Genomic DNA, 20,732 nt, shown 5'->3' on the forward strand with positions numbered 1-20,732 from the left:
TTGGCTCTAGATTCACGCGGTTAACAAACGTCAATGCATCAAAAGGAAGTCGCGCAGTAGGTGATGTCTTTGGGGTCACGCCCTGTAAAAAGGTACTGTACTCCAAGGTTGTTGATTTCGTATGTATGTACAATTACTATAGTAAACGAGTACTGGTCACATGTCAAAGTAGACGAAACAAACATGTGCTTTTTTCACATGTTTGGCACGTGTTTGCACATGCTTTATTGCAATCTAGCAAGGTATAGCCGCAAGTATTATTATGGTCTACTAACAACAAACAGTACTAAAAGCAGTGCCAAAGCAACTAACACATCTCAGTATAAGTCCAGACATCAATAATATTTAAAATACTTGAGTCAGTCATGATCATCTCCAATCTTGAGATGGACATGCACTTTTATGCAAATTGCATTATTTTTGATGTAACAACGTGACTTCAATTTGTCATGAGAAACAAACTCTTGTGGTGGTGATACTTTCTTGGAAATATTTTCTTCTCAACTTGTTGGTCTAAAAGTTCTAATTCACAAGAAAAAGGAAATGGCCAATTGACATTGTTGTCAAAATCAGCTTCAGTTGAAAATAGATACAGACAAAGGTAACCTCTGCTGTTAGCATTGTCACCGTTTGGATAAGCTTTAAAGTACAAGTGATACCCAGGAGGAACGTAGAATGGATTGCTAGACAACGCATAGTTGTTTAGAGCTCTCATCTCTTCATGCCAATTATTTAGGATTCAAGTGCACAAAAAAACTTTTCTGATATTTGTGGTAAAAGAGACAGACACCCATGGATCTGTTTAGAATTTTTTGCTGTAGCTTCAGTCAGTTCTTTTCTAGATTTTTCCAGTTCATCTTTAGTAGCTTTTAGTTCTCCTTTTGCAATATTCAGTTCGTGTTCTAATTTTAATTCACTAGCAGCGGATTTCTCCTTTGTTTCTTTGAGTGCACTAGCAATCAAACTAAGATGCAAACCAATGCTGTTTTCAACATGTTTACATAAATCATGACGATATCCTTGAAATTGACAGCCACTGTCTTTGAAATCACAATCAAAAAGACTCTCTAGACATGTTCCCTGCCTGCCAATACGATATTCCATTCGACATCTTTCTACCATCATGCCACACTTGTATGTACAGTCTATAGGATACTGGTCACACTCTTCGAAATGATTTTCCATTTCTACTTGTTTCACAATGATGTTACAATGCTTGCAAGAGATCAGTCGTTGAGGACACTGATTTGCTACATGATTATTCATGTTTCTTCGCATTACAAGTTGTTCACACCCATTCACGCAAGCAACGTCCACATACTGACATTCTCTGTCATGCATCTCACCATCTCTTAGTTCACCAGTCCACACACATCCTTTCTCGTGCAAAAAACATTTTGATCTTCAAGTCCAGTATTTCTCTTTTCAGTGCATTGTTGGGGAAAGTATTCGATTCTTCCAATGGCATAGTACACACGGGGCAAGAAGCAGACTGTTGTAGACATTGCGTCAAGCCGCTGCTACAAAATGATTGCCACATCGAGTTAGAGTTGGTTTTCTGAACGCTAGATGACAGATAGGACATTTGAACTTTTCATCAAGCGGTTCCACAAACGCGAAATCAAAGACTCGCTTTGCAGCTGTCATGAGCAGAGGTAGAGACTTTGCGCATGCGTCCAACTCAAGCAGTGACAACATGAAATTAGTCATGTCTATGGAACTCTAAAACACACGCACACACGCGCGCACACACGTTCGCGCGCGCGCGCGCGCACACACACACACACACACACACACACACACACACACACACACACACACACACACACACACACACACACACACACACACACACACACACACACACACACACACACACACGCACACATTAACTTAACTTTCTCTGTCATGCTTAAGCATCTCACCTTCTCCTAGTATCTACTAACAAATTAACTAGTTGTACGATATCTGTAGGCGCCTCGCGTTCGTGAGTAACACGTCCAACGGAGTTTTCATACCGTCTACTGAAATGCTGAGTCCTAGCTAGACAATACGTATTTGTTGAAACCCTAGCTGTCATGGAAGTAAGCATGCAATCTTCCTAGTAGTTTAGATTACGTCTAAGTGCCTGTTATAGGTAGTCATCGTCTTGCGATCGTGATCAAGACAATTGAAATGTACAGTCTAGGTATGCACTCAGCTCCGTTGTAACGACAGTGGTATGGTATTTACTGACATAGAAATTGATATCAGCAAAACATTGACTATCAACAGTGTTAGATGCAGCACAGTGTAGTAAAGGATTGATCATACTGTAAGTATGGGACGTGTGAAGAGTTGACTGTAGGTGGCATTCAACTCCTGAAGGTGTTTCTTGGTTGTCATGTACACACAATTTCTAGCTACAATACAAAAGGATGGGGCGACAGAACTTCATGAAGCATTTTCTTCGCCGTTTGGTCACTTGCACGAATCGTTCTTAGACTCATCTGTAGTCGGAAACGGAAACGATTTTTTAGGGTAGGCCGTATCATGAAACATGGTCATGGGGAGGAGAAACTTGAGATTTGTGTGTGTGTGTGCGCGCGCACACACACACACACACACACACACACACACACACACACACACACACACACACACTAAAAGCTCCCATATAGGACCACGCCTATTTCTGTTGTGCGACCCGGATTAGAAGCCTCGCTACACTCGGCAATTAACGATTATTGGTCACGTGTTAAAGTATGTCCCAGGCGTTCTACGTGCGTATACAGTGTTTCGGGACGCGTCAGAACACATGACTTAGCAATCCAGCAAGAACAAGAAATGAAACAAAGCAATAGCTGCGAGTATTACAATGGTTTTCTATCATCAAACAGTACTGGAAGTATGACTAGCAAAGCAATTAAAACAGATTTCAATATAGTGTACAGACATAATAATATGTAAAATGTCTAGGTCAGTCATGATGATCTCCAATCTTGACATGGACACGCAGGTTTATGTACAAAATCGAATTACTTTTTATGTAACAACATGTCATGAGAAACAAATTTTGCATATCCAATTCTGAAATCACATGTTGAGGAGGTCAGTGCACTTCCATACCGTTGTATTACTTTCGTGCAAATACTTTTATTCTCAACCTGTTGGTCTACAAGTTCAAAATCAAAAGAAAAGGAAAATTGCCATTTGACTTCATCAATTGTCAAAATCACCTTTAGTTGAAAATAGATACAAACAAAGATAGCCTCTGTGGTCATCATTCCTAATGATTGCATAAACAACAATTAAGGCACAAGTGATACACCGGATGATCGTAGAACGGCTTGCTAGACAACACACACACACACACACACACACACACACACACACACACACACACACACACACACACACACACACACACACACACACACACACACACACACACACACACACACACACACTCACACACATAGTAAAGCATTCATGTTTTCATGCCACTTATTTATTGTCCAGGTGTACAAAAATTCTTCTTGTATCTGCGGTATAAAGACAGACTTCTTTTACGCATCTGATAATTTTTTTGATCAGTTTATCTTTGCATCTGTCAGTTCATCTTTAGTTTTTCTTAGTTCATTTCTAGTTTTTCCAGTTTATCTTTAGTAGATTGTAGATCTCCTTTCGTAATTTTTGGTTTTTGTTCACTAAGATGTAAATGAAAGAAACTGTTTGAACATGTTTCCAGTGGCGTAGCTACGGGGGCCCAGGAGGGGCTTGTCCCCTCCGAAACATTAAAACGTGGTCTTAATTTTGATGCGTGGTTCATCTAAGCTACAGCTAGTTGACTGCCCATACTCTACTTGCGAATAGATGAATATCACCAATTGGGCTTATCTAATTGGCTATGACTTTAACAATATTAATGAACACAATTAGCTAATAAGGTCGAGAAGCGTTTGGGACGCGAGGCAATATGGGCTGTAAAGAATAAGGGGTTTGATGAATACAGGGTTTGATGGCATTTCCGGGAATTAGCAACCTACGAGTACAGTTATGTCTACGTCTATCCATCAGCTTTCAAAGTCCAACTCCAAGAAGCGACGAAGTAAGCCTTTTGAATGGTTTTGGGACAGTCAGATCAGTAAGAAGTGGTATGCAATTGCAACTTCTCATATATAGCTCTAAGCTACAACTGTAGACTTTAGTGAACACCACAAATTTTATGGCTACTAGGAAAAGCGAGTCAATTGGTTGCCATGTAAGAACAGAAGAACAGGATCTAGAGAGGATTGATTTGGCTTCACAAGAATCTGTCACATTTGCTATTACGGTGACGTCTGACTCGACCAATGGGATCCGAGACGGCAAGTAGTAGCAGTGTGGTCGAGACGGCAAATCAAGCGGAGAATGATAAGTGTACTGAAGTATGCAGTCCAATGGGTAATCTTACATTCAAAATATTTGAGACTAGATGCGAGCTATTGATTGATTTGTTTACACAGATCTATCGTCGGGATCTCATGAAGAACCCCGACAACCTATAATAAGTTTTCCATCACGAAGTTTTGGCAAACGAGAGCGACATTTCAAAAGGGAGTTGTGTATCGAATACAAATGGTTGGAGTATTCAGTGATGAATGATGCCTGCTACTGCTACTGTTGTCGTCACTTTGCTTCAAGCTCGACCACTGACAAAGCGTTTACTGTGACAGGATTTTCTAATTGGAAGAAGACATGTGGTCACAAAGAGAAGTCCAAGTCTCTGTTAAAACACAAACTTTCATCTGCTCACAGATCATTGTTTGTTGCATGGGAAGAGTATCATCAGTCTGCACAAAAGGTTCACACAATGCAAGATATTGTGTCTCAGTCAACGCTTTAGGTGTCAGAAAAGGAAATAGAAGACAATTAATATCTTTTGAAAACTGTCATTGACACACTCCTCCTTTGTGCAAAACAAGGGATAGCCTTGAGAAGACATGACGAAACTGAAGATTAAAAAATCCAGGAAATTTTCGAGCAATACTGGATCTTCTGTCAGATCATGACACACGTCTGCAACAGAAGATTGGAAAATTACGCAAGAATGCACATTATCGCTCACCTGAAATTCAGAATGAGTTGTTATCGGTAATGGAATCACTCGCGCGAAACAAGATCTGTGAAGAAGTGAGAAACAGTGGACACTTTACTTTGATGATAGATGAAACACGAGATATTAGCAAGAAGGAGCAGGTTTCAATTGTTGGGAGATATGTCAAGGCCTCTGCAGTGTATGAAAGTTTCTTGACATACGTCACTGCTCATGACATTACAGCAGAAGGACTTTCGACATTGATAACCAACACTTTGTCACAGCACAATTTACCTCTCTCAATGTGTGTCTGTCAATCTTATGACGGAGCTGCTGTGATGAGTGGTCGATTGTCAGGGGTTCAAGCACGGATTCGGAAGTTATGTCCTCAAGCCATTTACATGCATTGTTTTGCGCATAGGTTAGACCTAGTTCTTGTGGACTGCTCGAAGAACGTGGAATTTTTCTCTGTTTAGCAAATGCTCTACCTGTTTTTGTCATCTTCTGCTGTTCTGCCTGTGTTTGAGGAAGTCCAGAGGGTGGCAGGTATAAAGGAACCATTGCGTATCAAGAGTCTCAACAATACTCGATGGGCATGCCACTTTGATGCTGTATCTGGAGTTCTGCAATCACTCAAAGAAATAGCTGCTACTTTAGAGGATCTTACTGAGAACGACAGAGACAGTAAGAGAAGAGTCGAAGCAGGAGGTTTCTTGACATATGTCATGACCTTCAGGTTTATATTCATATTGGTTTTACACGTCAAGGGACTTTCAATAACCAAAGGACTGTCAGATCAACTGTAAGATGACTCACTTGATCTAGCAGCTGCAGCGGAACTGGTTGACTCTGTCCTGTCATCTATTCGTAGCAGCAGAAGTGACAAAGAGTGGGAGAGAACTTGGAAGGCTTCTGTTGATTTGGCTGAGCGTTTGGAGATTGCTATTGTAGATGTACGTCGCAAGGGTAAGAAACGAAACTCTCAACGACTACGTACTGAGTAGTGTTTGGATGCAATAGGAAGAAGAGATGTAGCCGGAGACGAGTCAACTGAAGAAAATGAAGAAGCCACTACTAAGCATTATTATCGAGCACATGTCTACAATCCTGTTATTGTTCATGGGTAGGCGAGTTACAACAACGATTTTCAGAAGAAAATAGAGAAATCATGAATTCTATCGAAGCTTGTTCTCCGCGTTCTGGGAAAAACTTCCTTAGTTCAGAGTAGCTATGCCACTTGCTACTAAGTATGGTGTCAACGAAACAGCACTGATGGAAGAGCAATGCAAACAAGCTATGCGTATCCTCAAAGGCAAGCAGCTAACAGGCATTTCTGATGCTCTTTTTCATTTGAATCGCAACAAGAAGGGGTTTGCCATTATTGTCAAGCTGTTGACAATAGCTCTTACACTAGGTGTAAGTACGGCTACCTGTGAGCGATCGTTCTCAAACTTGAAGAGGACTAAAACTTACCTACGGTCGACAATGAGCGACAGCAGAATGAACGACCTGGCAATTTTGTCAATTGAGAAAGACTTGTCTTGTAACTGGTTAACTTTTGATATGACAATAGATAAGTTTGCTTGAGTAGACAAAGGGAGGAGGCTAAAATTTAAATAACACAGGCGTATTGACTATTGTATGAAGCAATTTGCTAGAAAGACATGTATGTAGCGCACATAAACTTGAATATTAGAAAAATTCAATGATAGCCGTTGGCGTGTGCAAGTTTATATCAACCTCCAATGTTAAAAGTTAATTCATTAACATTAATTATTTTATATATTAATATTAATATAACTCCTCTAAAAATTTAGGTCTGGCTACACCACTGCTTGGCCAACGTTGGCTGCTGCTGATTTGGTTCCACAAGGAAAATGCCTAGCACATACCCTGGCAACTTTAAATATTTTCCTTGGCAGATACATTGGTACATCCAGGAAGACAGCAAATTGCCATGGTAGCACGGCAACTACGCCCTGCAAAAGGTAAAACACGTTACAGCCACACTGACTGACTCGTTCATTAATATGACAGCCACAGCTGAGGACATGCATTACCTCAAGATGAAATCAAGCGTTCTCTTCTTACCTCTCAGTATACCACCAGACTTGTCTAAAGACTTCATCTTCACGTCAGACATTCCCTAAACGACGCACTTTCTAGGAAGTATTCAGAAGGTAAAAACCAAACCATTTGGTAGGTGTGTGCCGCACAGAACACGTAACATAGATTACGTACGCACGTGTTACCCGCATTTGACGTCTTTCAAGTCTCAATGTTACATCATCACTCAAAATGATGCGGCAGAGTCACGAAAGAGATCAGAAAGAAGTTGTTCATCACTGTGAAACACGCAAAACACACAAGAGCCGAGTCCTAATGAGGCCTTACCTGATTCGATGCATCGCTATACGTGCCGGTAGAAGTTCAAAAAGAAAAATTGTTGCTTTGGCTCTAGACTCACGCGGTTAACAAACACCAATGCCTCCATGTCGTCGCGCAGTAGGTGAAGACGTCTTAGTGCCACGCCCTGTGACAAGTTTGTATGCACACATTACTGCAAGGTTGTCTGTTCGTGTGTATTTAACAATTACTATAGTAAACGACTACCGGTCACATGTCAAAGTGGACGAAACAAACATGTGCTCTAGGTTTGGCACGTGTTGCACATGATCTAGAGCAATCTAGCACGAAGAAGAATTGAAACCGAGGCTACACCTGCAAGTATTTTAATGGTTTACTAACAACAAACAATACTAAAAGCAGTGACAGATCGAGCAACTAAACATCTTCGTATAAGTCAAAACATCAATAATATTTAAAATGTTTGTCAGTCATAATCGAGATAGACATGCAGTTTTATGCAAATTGCATTATTTTTTATGTAACAACGTGACTTCAATCTGTCATGAGAAACAATCTCTCTATAACCATAACCGTCATGAAGAGGAGGATATGGTGGTGATATTTCCATGCAAATACTTCTCCTCCTGTCAACTTGTTGGTCTACAAGTTCAAAGTCACAAGAAAAGGGAAATGGCCATTTGACTTCATTGTCGAAATCACCTTCAGTTGAAAATAGATACAGACCAAGATAACCTCTGCTGTAAGCATTGCCACCGTTTGGATAAGCTTTAAGGTACAAGTGATACCCAGGAGGAACGTAGAATGGATTGCTAAACAACGCATAGTTGTTTAGAGCTCTCATCTTTTCATGCCAATTATTTATGGTCCAAGTGAACAAAAACTTTTCTGATATTTGTGGTAAAAGAGACAAACACCTTCTATGGCTCTCTCTAGAAATTTTTGCTGTAGCTTCAGTCAGTTCTTTTCTAGTTTTTTCCAGTTCTTCTTTTGTAGTTTTTTCCAGTTCATCTTTGGTTTCTCTCAGTTCTTTTCTAGTTTTTGTCAGTTCATCTTTAGTAGCTTTTAGTTCTCTTGTTGCAATATTCAGTTCGTGTTCTAATTTGAGTTCATTAGCAGCAGATTTCTCCTTTGTTTCTTTGAGTGCACTAGCAATCAAACTAAGATGCAAACCAATGTTGTTTTCAACGTGTTTGTATAAATCATGACGATATCCTTGAAATTGACAGCCATTGTCTTTGAAGTCACAATCAAGAAGAATCTTTGTACATGTTCCCTGCCTGCCAATATGACGTTCCATTCTACATTTTTGTACCATCATGCCACACTTGTATGTACAGTCTATAGGATACTGGTCACACTCTTCATAATGATCTTCCATTTCTACTTGTTTCACAATGATGTTACAATGCTTGCAAGAGATCAGTCGTTGAGGGCACTCATTTGCTACATGATTATTCATGTTTATTTGCATTACAAGTTGTTCACATCCATTCACACAAGTAACGTCCACATACTGACATTCTCTGTCATGCATCTCACCATCTCTTAGTTCACCAGTCCATGCACATCCTTTCTCGTGTAAACAACATTTGATCTTCAAGTCCAGTATTTCTCTTTTCAGTGCATTGTTGGGGAAAGTATTCGATTCTTCCAATGGCATCCTACACACGGGGCAAGAAGCAGACTGTTGTAGACATTGCGTCAAGCAGCTGCTACAAAAATGATGGCCACATCGAGTTAGAGTTGGTTCTCTAAATGCTAGATGACAGATAGGACATGTGAACTTCTCATCAAGCGGTTCCACAAACGAGACATCAAAGACTCGCTTTGCAGCTGTCATGAGCAGAGGTAGAGAATTTGCGCATGCGTCTACTCAAGTAGAGACAACATGGAAGTAGTCATCTATATGAGACTCCAAAACACACGCACGCACACACACACACACACACACACACACACACACACACACACACACACATTAGTTAATTAAATTTCTGTCATGCATCTCAGTTTGTCTTATTACCTACTAGTTAACAAATTAATTAACGAATATTGGCCACGTGTCAAAGTATGTCCCAGGCGTTCTACGTACGTATAAAATGTTTATTAACGCGTCAGAACTCATGATCTAGCAATCTAGCAAAAACAAGAAATGAAGCGAGGCAATAGCTGCGAGTATTATGATTGTTTTCTATCATCAAACAGTACTGGAAGTATTACTAGCAAAGCAATTAGAACAGATTTCAATATGGTGTCCAGACATAATAATGCGTAAAATGTTTAGGTTAGTCATGATGATCTCCAATCTTGACATGGACACGCAGGTTTATGTAAAAAGTCGAATTATTTTTAATGTAACAACGTGTCATGAGACACAAATGTTGCATATCCATTTCTGATATCACATGTTGAGGAGGTCAGTGCACTTCGAATTCTATACCGTCGTATTAATTCCTTGCAAATACCTTTATTCTCAACCTGTTGGTCTACAAGTTCAAAATCAAAAGAAAAGAAAAATGGTCATTTGACTTCAATAATTGTCAAAATCACTTTTAGTTGAAAATTGATACAGAAATAGATAGCATCTGTTGTCAGCATTCCTACTGATTGCATAAACATCAATTAAGGCAAAAGTGATGCACAGGATGATTGTAGAACGGCTTGCTAGACCACACTGTCACATATAGTAAAGCATTCATGTTTTCATGCCAATTATTTATCTACTGTTCAGGTGTACAAAAATTCTTCTTGTATCTGCGGTAAAAAGAACAGACTTCTTTTATGGCTCTCTTCACAAATTTTGCTGTAGCTTCGATCAGTTTACCTTTTGTATCTGTCAGTTCATCTTTAGTTTTTCTTAGTTCATTTCTAGTTTTATCCAGTTTATCTTTGCAATTTTGGTTTGTGTTTACTAGCAGCTGATTTCTCTTTTGCTTCTTTCAGTGCACTAGCAATCAAATTAAGTTAAGGTGTAAACTAATGTTGGTTTTTAGTATTTTCGCATAAATCGTAACGATTCCTTTGAAAACTGACAGCCGTTGCCTTTGAAATTACAAGAAAAGAAACTGTTTTTGGACATGTTTCCTGCCTGCCAATATGATCTCCCATTTAACACTTTGGATTCATTGGAATCATCAGGCCACACTTGTATGTACAGTCTAGAGGATACTTGTCACAACCTTTGATGATGATCTTCTAGTTCTACTTGCTTCATATTGAGGTTACAATGCTCACAAGAAATCATGCAGTTGTTGACAATAATTTGCCGCGTGATCATCCATGTCTTTTCGCATTACCAATTAATTGTCTACATCTATTCACACATGCAACATCCACATACTGATATTTTCTGTCAGCATCTCTTAGTTCACCAGTCCACGCACATCTTTTCTCGTGTAGACCACATTTGAGCTTCAAGTCCAGTATTTCTCTTTACAGTGCATTGTTGGGGAAAGTATTTCATTCTTTCAAGACGAGTGACTTGGTTTGCGAGGCATGTTGTGCCCATCCCACACTTCCTGCTGTAAACTTCCGAATTCTGGTCGGTTTGTCTCATCTCTAGAGGTAAACAATAACTAATTTATTTAATCATCTATCTCATTATTCGAAAGCTTTAGCCAAGCGCCTGTTGGTGGAAGTCCCATTTTTGAACGATGGGTGCATGGCCCACCTGACCCACCCTGCTTCGCCGGCCCTGCTTACCAAATGGTTTCGCTTGTACCTCTTGAATACTTCCTAGAAAGTGCGTTGTTTAGGGAATGTCTGACGTGAAGATGAGGTCTTTAGACAAGTCTGGTGGTACTGAGAGATAAGAAGAGATTGTTTGCCTAGATATGTATTATCAGAAATAGTTTCACTTGTTTCCACGTACTTGATTTGCCCATGTAGGACTTTAGGTAGCAGGTAGATAAAGTTCTGTTACTACTATTTAATAATGTAATAATTGAGTATTATTGAATGGTCCTCGATGAAAATAGAATTGAACAGCAAGTGGCAGTGTCATGTATCCTGGAGTAAGTGACACACAAGAGTACAGAATTATAACAAAAGCTAATATATTGACCTTTACAAACAAAAATTAATATCAATGACACTAATTAATATTAATCTACCGTACAAAATTAAGTGTACGCACAAGAGGTAGATGCAGAATTTTTAGGTACGAACAGACAGTAAATACCTTATCTAAAAGATCCATGCTTGAACTAAGTGTTATACCTTGCAAAATTCAATAGTTCCTTATCCGTCTGATTACCCTTTCTACGTCGACTCTAAGAGAAGTCACTTGTCGGCATTCAATGACTTGCTCCTCAGTAAACTGATCTCCTTCTTTTAGAAAGGAGGTAGCGCAAGAGATGCCCCGACGTCCATGACAATGTCAGCAATAACAACTCCTTTGTCTGCCATGACTGGATCTCCAGATACTAATTTATTGAGAAAACCAGACTGCTTGGTAAGTTCCCTGTCTGATATGGCACCAGTAAATAGTCGTGACACAAACATAACATGAGCACATGGCGATATTGCAACCAATGCTTTCACAATGTGGTGATGTTTGTAACTGGAAAAGAAAGCTGATTGCAAACCCCTATCCGAAGGATGTTCTGTAAATAGTTCTGTTGCATCAATGGTGAAGGTCGTTTTTGGAACAGCATCTCTAAATGACTGCGGTAGACTTCGACGTAAAATGTCCCTTGGCAATCATTAGTCAACGTCATTCAAATGACAGTAGACAGAGGTTATCCATGTGACAAAAATATTGTGAACTTGAGAAAGAGAGAAGCCAAACCTGTAGCTGAGGTCTTTCATCTATAGTCCCAGACGAAGACGAACTATAGTCAGAAAACTCATTTAGAAAAGGAGTTTGGTTTGATGGTGACCATGTAAAAGAAGTTGTAACTATGGATAGCTTTATTGCAGCCACAGAAAAACGTTGCTTTCTATGATATGTCTTGGACAACGTTGGCTGCTGTTGATCTGGTTTCGCAGGAACATGCCTAGCACATACTCTGGCATTGGGCGAGACATCATCAAGTCCTAATTGTTCTAACTATGCACTTCTGACGTTCCACTTCATTTGAAGGAAATCTGAAAACTTCAAATATTTTCCTTGGCAGATACATTGGTACATCCAGGAACATAGCAAATAGCCATGATAGCACGGCAACTACGCCCTCCAAAAGATAAAAACACTGTACAGCAACACTGAGTGACTGGTTCATTTATATGACAGCCACAGCTGAGGACATGCATTACCTCAAGATGAAATCAAACGTTCTCTTCTTGCCTCTCAGTACCACCAGACTTGTCTAAAGACTTAATTCATCTTCACGTCAGACATTCCCTAAACGACGCACTTTTTAGGAATTTAGAAGGTACAAACCAAACCATTTGGTAGCTGCGTATACCACACAGAACACCTAGCATAGATTACGTACGCACGTTTGTACCAGCATTTGACGTCTTTCAAGTCTCAATGTTACATTATCACTCAAAATGACGCGGCAGAGTCACGAAAGAGATCAGAAAGAGATTTTTCATCGCTGCAAAACCCGCAAAACACACAAGAGCCGAGTTCTAATGAGTCCTTACCTGATTCATTAGAACCTGCTTCATTAGAACAAGAGTCCAGTGTTTCTCTTTTCAGTGCATTGTTGGGGAAAATATTTGCTGGTTCCAATTTCGTCCAGTACACGAGACAAGAAGCAGACTGTTGTGGACATTGCGTCAAGCAGCTGGTGCAAAAGTTGTGGCCACATCGAGTTAAGGTTGGTTCTCGAAATGCTAGATGACAGGTAATAGAGCATGTCAGCCTTTCAGCGAGCGGTTCTACGAACACCACACCAAAGCCACGTGTTTTAGCAGACATTAGGGGGAGGGGGGGGATATGCCTTCGCATGCCCAATACTCAGAATAAGTATAAAATTGACTGCAACGGCTGGCAGCTGTCATTTATTACAAAAATCTTTAAATAATTGTGCGAAACGCGATGTGGTTTTATCCTATGTCATGGTAGCTTTTGAATAGGGCAGTGAGCAAACATCTACTCACATTTGATCTTTCTCAAGTGTTTCATAGTGCATGACGTAATTTTTTCATGTTTAGCGCGCGCACCCAACCAATAGTCCCTAGGACACAAAATCAAAGTCACAGATATTCAACATTCAACCAAATTTCATAGCTAAAAACGCAAGTCATTTTTAGTATGTTTTAGATGTTTCTATAGCTATAGCATGTAAATCTAATAGATACATCGATTCCTAATAATTTAGTGCATCTAGCAATAAAGAATCTAAACTCAAAATTGAGTTGATAAACCCAAACATTTAGTTAGATGATTGATTACTCAGGCGCGCGATCTAGGATTTTTAAAAAGTTACAGATTGGTACTAGAGATTCTACCTCTTTTCAAAGCATCCAATCAACGCAAACTCAACTTAGCTCATGCAATCAGCAATAAATTAACCCTTTTCGCATGCAGATTTTCGTTAGAATGCACGTCTTGACCTTTGTCTCCATTATTTCACTCTAAAACGCCCTATTCTCTCCCACCAAGACGTGCACCTAAAACGACGACGAATTCACGAGAAGAGTGAAGTGACTTCTAGCGCATTTCGCGTTTCCTAGCAGGGACGGACGGATCCAGAGGGGGTTAAGGGGGTTGAAACCCCTCTTTTCCAGTAGGCGTGGATCAATAATTACATATAATTTCATTAGAAAAGAGAAAATTAGTATATAAATAAGTGCTAATGGTGAACCCTTTCTTTCAAACATTCCTGGAACCGGCGCTGCCTAGAGACCGAGAAGCAGGGGAGAGTGAGGCTTAGCTAGAAGAACAAAGTCGGCTCCTTATAATTATAATTATGTAATTATATAATTATGATAATTATATAAATAATTATAAGTTATACGGCTCCTCGTCATTCAAGTATCCCGTATGTGGCTTGGGCCTCTTTCACCAGACTTTCGTTTACTCGTTACACACGCAAGTTTTGGTAAAGGCTAAAGGAGAACCATTAGAGTATGCGCCAGCAAAGCATTATGCCAAGTTTTGTTATTTGAACGTCTATCTAGAGCATGTTAGAAGCAAAATCGAAGTGCCGTAAGGGTGACGTCACGAAGTGAATGTGTTCACAGACGATTGTAAATACAGATTAAAAATAGAAGGCCCTTGTATGGGCTTCAAAATTAGCAATTACATTCAACCAATCATAGAGAAAAACGCAATGGTTTATTTGAATTATTTGGTTGCAACGTGTTCGCAATGACGTCCCCAACGTCACTGCGCAAATGGCGAAATTCGAATCTCCGTGTCGTTCCTCTCTATCCATTCCGACAATATTCTCTATTGGAGAAAGATGAAGAAGTAAGCGTAGAAATCTGATCGTGCTTGATTGGCGAGTTTCCGACCGATGGTTGGACGTTTCACTTCGGCCGACAATCGGCCGTCCAGTACGGTGGCCGGTTTGAGTTCCATTTTCTATTTCCCTACTTCCAACTTCCATTATCCCCACTTCCAATTCTATTCTTCCAACTTCCACTTCTATTCTTCTCACTTCCGCTGCCATGCTGCATATAACACAGTGATTTCATTCTAAATCTACTAGAACTACTATTACCTCTACTTAGTAAGATTTATGCGTAACCAGTCACGTGGTTATTAGTCACGTGGCCACTAGTCGCGTTGTTTAGCAGTCCTGCGGCTTTTGCGACATAGTTGAATATTGTGTAACATGTTGAAGGTGACCATGCCACTATCTACAGCAGGCAGATGTTCTACTCAACATCAATTCGATTCTTTGCTCAAAAGCACAGGGGAACCGAAGACGGCAAACAAGGTTCGTAAAGTTGCGTGCTCGAAACTGACGCTGGCATGCCACCCTCGTTAGATATCGATTGCAAAAATAAACAATAAATATGACGACGTACCTACTTCGTAGGTAAGCAGTCTGCATGTTTTTTATGTTTAACTAGTCGTTAATTAATTAAATATCTTGCCTTACTGAGTTGTCTTGTCTTACTGAGCAGAAGATTTAACTAATCAAACTATTGTTATTTGACGTAATCACAACGTCGTCTTTGGCGATGGTTGACTGTTATGACGTTGAACATCTAAATGTTTACAGGTATCAAATTATCAATAGCCATAATCATTACATTTGTACAAACTGAATTGTCAGATAACTGTTGAAGACACATGCATTCGTACATGTGTTAAATTCTGTCGGTAACATGACACCATTGAACTGCTGGCCAGTTGCATCACACGTCCTAGGTCATGTACAGAGTGATCTACTATAGTATTTTATGTTCAATTATCCGAATAGCAATTATCTGATGTTCTGTCATGGAAGTATCGTATTTATCTAAAGTAATAGCTGACACATTAAGTCGAAACCGGACACATTTCTTTCATGAAGTGTTTCTACAATGCTCACTCTCTTTTCAGCTGATCAATAAATGATTAAATTAATGTGACTGAGGTGTGAAGGTGATAAGTAGTAAAATTCGAGCTCTCTGATTAGTGAACGCCCGTCAGCGACACCTTTATCGACAAATGGAAGGGTTGTATGGTACTTTACCCAGGCTAACAGAGTATGCAGACTACGGGATACAACTGAGGGGTGGAGCAAGTCGTTGAAAGCTTCTTATATATAATATATATATATATATATATATATATATAATTTTATTTAGGACATATTTATTACATACATGAACGTTTCCCACCCAACTTCCCCATCAACTCAAGTAAGCATGTCCTAACTACATACATCCTCTATCTCTAAATTCAAACGTTGTAAAACCAATTTAGCACTCTATGACCATAATTTCACAGACAATTGTTGTAATAAGTTGTTTAATTAAAGACTTTGAAAACGTCATGTGACTCAGTTCGAAAATTATCGAAGCTATAGAGAGTAGGATCTTGAGACTGTATGATATCCAGAGACCGACAGTTTCCACAGCAAGTGGATAAATACACCACCAGCTGCTGTAACTTTATCAGCGTGACGAAAGTCTTTGCAAGCTTCTGCAGCTTCTGCAGCAGCTCCTGCATTGATGGCAGCTTTATTAACAATGAATGAAGGATGCAGGCTGTTGGCTACTGTTGCATCGAAGAAGCCGGGGCGACCAAGAAGAAAATCAGGATGAATAGATCACCAGGATAACTGTTGTCATAGCCAGAACAACGTTGTTCCCATTTCCCATGCTTGTTGTCTGTTAGAAGAGCGTGGTAAATCACTTCGCAAAGAGTGTCGTGGCGTTCGATCCGGAGAGGACCATTTATTGTGTCGAGTGACAAATTGCATAACACCTGCCAACAGATTTCAAAAATTCGAATGACTAGTACTGGAACAAGACAACTTTTAATTGAATTCAAACTTAGTAGATATCTTACCCAACTCCAACCATCAATAAAAATATAACTAAAATGAAAGGAATGTGTGTTTACAATATTTAACTATTTTATATTATACCATAGCTACTTACAGGTCTTGCTGTATCACAGCCAGAGTTGAATCAAAATAATTGTAATATATAGATATTAATATCAATTATTAAAAGTTTAAAAATACTAGCACAGTAAATAGAAGTTGTATGTAAATTTTTACTTCTGAAACTACATATTTGCCACAGTGGTGGTCAGATATGTCAACATCTATAGACAGATTTCAAAAATTTGAATGACTAGTATTGGGGGAATACAACTTTCAATTCAATTCAAACTTAGTAAATGTATTACCCAACGCGAACAATCAATAGAAATATAACTAGAATACAGCTAACCGTAGATACATTATTGTCTCTCACAGCTATTAGATCAAAATAAATGTATTAATTAGATGTAGTTATTAATGGCAATTATTGAAACAGTTTAGATTATTAATTAACACAATCAATAGAAAATTGTTAATTAAACTGTACATTTGCAATGGTCAGATATCATACTGTATGACACAGTGTAGTGGGCTGACGTTCTGCTTATTATATATTTAAATCAATTTCTTAAGTAAAATAAAAATTTGAAAATTAAATATTGAATATGCATTGTCAAAAACAATTTTAAAAAATTGACAATTGAAAATTTATTGACATCTGGGACGTGTTGATGTGTGAGAATATGAGGTCACAGAGGTGTCTTCATGAATGTCGATAGCTTCCTGTCATACTAAACGTAGCAATTAATGGTTTAATTAATTACACGTTGCTTTGCTGCTTAGAAAACGCAATCATTTATTAAATATTTATAATGTAGTTATAAAAAATTAGTTCAAATGCAAGTCTAAGGGACATCAGTGAATTATGTAGATGTTTGTTAATTAATTACTTAATATTGTTCGTTTGCAGATTCATTTGCTTGATTTGTTCAAATTTCAAATTTTAAATGTTTTTAACTAGGTAAAGGCAATAGAGATTACAACCGTGAGTAAACCACGTAAACAAGGTGTTCTTGAGGTCCCTAGATCTCTAGCTACAGGGACAGACGTTGATGCCTAGACATGATGCCATCGTTGTCAATTCAAACTTTGCATGTTGAATCACATGCCCATTCGACGCCATAGTCAGATGTGTAGCCTCGACTTGCTTTCGGTGGTCCTGAAAACAAGCGACGATAGATCACGTGACCTTCGCGCACGTGCGTGGTAAAGGCTAGACTTTTAGTTGGGTATGTACGTATGAAACATATTTTCCTCGACCTCACGTATTGAGTGTAGGACCGACCTCATTACGAACGACCTCACATGACGTCTCGGACCGACCTCATGACGTTTAGGACCGACTTCATTTACTTAGTAACCGACCTCATTGAGTGTGCGACCGACCTAAGTAACTAGAATTACTACCGGCGTAATTTTGACACTGATTACACGCCATAGTTTGACGACTCCCAAAACGTTTAACGCAGGAAACGATACCAGCGTCTATATTCGGAGAATGTGCCAGCACATTTCTTTGTGTGTGTGTGTGTGTGTGTGTGTGTGTGTGTGTGTGTGTGTGTGTGTGTGTGTGTGTGTGTGTGTGTGTGTGTGTGTGTGTGTGTGTGTGTGTCCCTCGAAAATTGGTACTCCATTACCCAAAATATCAACCATGCAATTGAGGTTGATCGATCGCGCTGTTACTGCATTTCTTAATAAGTAAATATACATGCTTCTATTCAAACTCGGCTTGAAAGTTGAGACTAAAACAAATTTATCTAATAGACAGCTTAATTAATTAATTAAAATGGTTTTACCAGGCCACGCCCAAATGGAAAAGGCAACAACTATAATATACTAACACATCATTAGCGACTGGTCATGCATGTTTGAAGCGTTTCAAATCAAAAACCAGATCTAGCAGTGTATGGAAGTGCTAAGAATAATCTTACTAAATTACTTTGCATTTGAACTCATTTCAAACAATAACAGTGAAAGCTATCTTGATGCATGAATAATCTTGCAGAAATGTGTATGATAGATAGATCGCATTCATCCGCGAGACGCTCTTATGACTTGTTATATAATTTGTATGTGTCTTTAGTCTCTTCAGTAGAAAAGTTACTGCTCACTTCTGCGTGCTACTAGAAGCAGACGTTCATGAATGTTTGAGTACAATAATTGAGAGTCACACTCGTGACGTAAGGGAGATTTATAACTAATTTGATTAATTAATTAAATATTAGTAGAAAATATAGCAGTGTGACTGATATGTAAACGTATCAGTAAAATTTGTTCTCTGCACACACACACACACACACACACACACACACACACACACACACACACACACACACACACGCACGCACACACACACACACACACACACGCACACACACAAACACACACACACACACACACACACACACACACACACACACACACACACACACACACACACTCACTCACACACGCACGCCACAAGGTTATTAGAAACATTCAAAGCCATAGTGCCGTTTGTCGTTGAAAAGAGTACATCAATTTCCTGTTGACAATCGCCACAAAATTGTTGTAGTTTTCAGCATTTCTGTCAAGAATGTGTAAACTCAAGTGAAGCTTTGCTTTTAATTTGCGAGAAATACCAATTACATTGCATGCATGCAGCACACGTTACTCCAAGATTGTCTGTTTCGTATGTTTTTAACAACTGTAGTAAACGATTACTGGTCACGTGTCAAAGTGGACTAAACAAACATGTGCATTTTTCCACATGTTTGGCACGTGTTGCACATGATATATAGCAATCTAGCAGAAAGAACAACGAGGCTATAGCTGCAAGTAATATTATGGTTTACTAACAACAAACAGTACTGAAAACAATAAAAGAGCAACGAAACATCTCACAATAAGTCCAGACATCAATAATATTTAAAATGTTTGTGTCAGTCATGATCACCTCCAATCTTGAGATGAACATGCATTTTTATGCAAATTGAATTATTTTTGATGTAACAACGTGACATCATTTTGTCATGAGAAACAAACTTTTTATAACCAAAACCCATATCACATGTAGAAGACGTCAGTGCATCTGGATATGGTGGTGATATTTTCTTGCAAATACTTTTCCTCTCAACTTGTTGGTCTACAAGTTCAAAGACACAAGAAAAGGGAAATGGCCATTTGACTTCATTGTCAAAATCACCTTCAGTTGAAAATAGATACAGACAAAGATAGCCTCTGCTGTCAGCATTCTCACCGTTTGGATAAGCTTGAAGGTGCAAGTGATACCCAGGAGGAACGTAGAATGGCTTGCTAGACAACACATAGTTGTCTAACGTCTTTGTCTGTTCATGCCAATTATCTATGGTCCAAGTGAACAAAAAATCCGATCTTTCTGGTAAAAGATACAGACGCCTCCTATTGATCTTCTTAGAAATTTTTGCTGTAGCTTTGGTCAGTTCTTTTCTAGTTTCTCTTAGTTCATCTTTAGCAGCTTTTAGTTCTCCTTTTGCAATATTCAGTTCGCGGTCTAATTTCAATTCACTAGCAGCTGATTTTTCTTTTGTTTCTTTAAGTGCACTAGCAATCAAACTAAGATGCAAGCCAACGTTGTTTTCCATGTGAATACATAAATTAAGATGATTTCCTTGAAATTGACAGCCATTGTCTTTGAAATCACAATCAAGAAGAATCTTTGAACACGTTCCCTGCCTGCCAATATGGTCTTCCATTCGACATCTTTCTACCATCATGCCACACTTGTATGTACAGGCTATAGGATACTGGTCACACTCTTCGTAATGATCTTCCATTTCTACTTGTTTCACAAAGACGTTACAATGCTTGCAAGAGATCAGTCGTTGAGGACACTGATTTGC

General features: G+C 39.1%; 3 protein-coding genes across 3 annotated transcripts; all 3 read right to left on the reverse strand.

Annotated features, from left to right (window-relative positions):
* Nucleotides 1-732: 732 nt before the first annotated feature.
* On the reverse strand, nt 733-1,341 carry LOC134194375 (TNF receptor-associated factor family protein DDB_G0290931-like). The gene has a single exon (XM_062663302.1). It carries the CDS (start codon nt 1,339-1,341, stop codon nt 733-735), a length of 609 nt encoding a protein of 202 aa, XP_062519286.1.
* Nucleotides 1,342-7,809: 6,468 nt separating this feature from the next.
* On the reverse strand, nt 7,810-9,269 carry LOC134194376 (TNF receptor-associated factor 6-like). Its single transcript, XM_062663303.1, has one exon. It carries the CDS (start codon nt 9,267-9,269, stop codon nt 7,893-7,895), a length of 1,377 nt encoding a protein of 458 aa, XP_062519287.1. The 3' UTR covers nt 7,810-7,892.
* Nucleotides 9,270-19,590: 10,321 nt separating this feature from the next.
* On the reverse strand, nt 19,591-20,601 carry LOC134194282 (TNF receptor-associated factor 4-like). Its single transcript, XM_062663209.1, has one exon. The coding sequence runs from the start codon at nt 20,583-20,585 to the stop codon at nt 19,794-19,796; it is 792 nt and encodes a 263-aa protein (XP_062519193.1). The 5' UTR covers nt 20,586-20,601; the 3' UTR covers nt 19,591-19,793.
* Nucleotides 20,602-20,732: the final 131 nt, after the last annotated feature.

The sequence above is a fragment of the Corticium candelabrum genome, chromosome 18, assembly GCF_963422355.1.
Source record: "Corticium candelabrum chromosome 18, ooCorCand1.1, whole genome shotgun sequence".
Lineage (NCBI taxonomy): Eukaryota > Metazoa > Porifera > Homoscleromorpha > Homosclerophorida > Plakinidae > Corticium > Corticium candelabrum.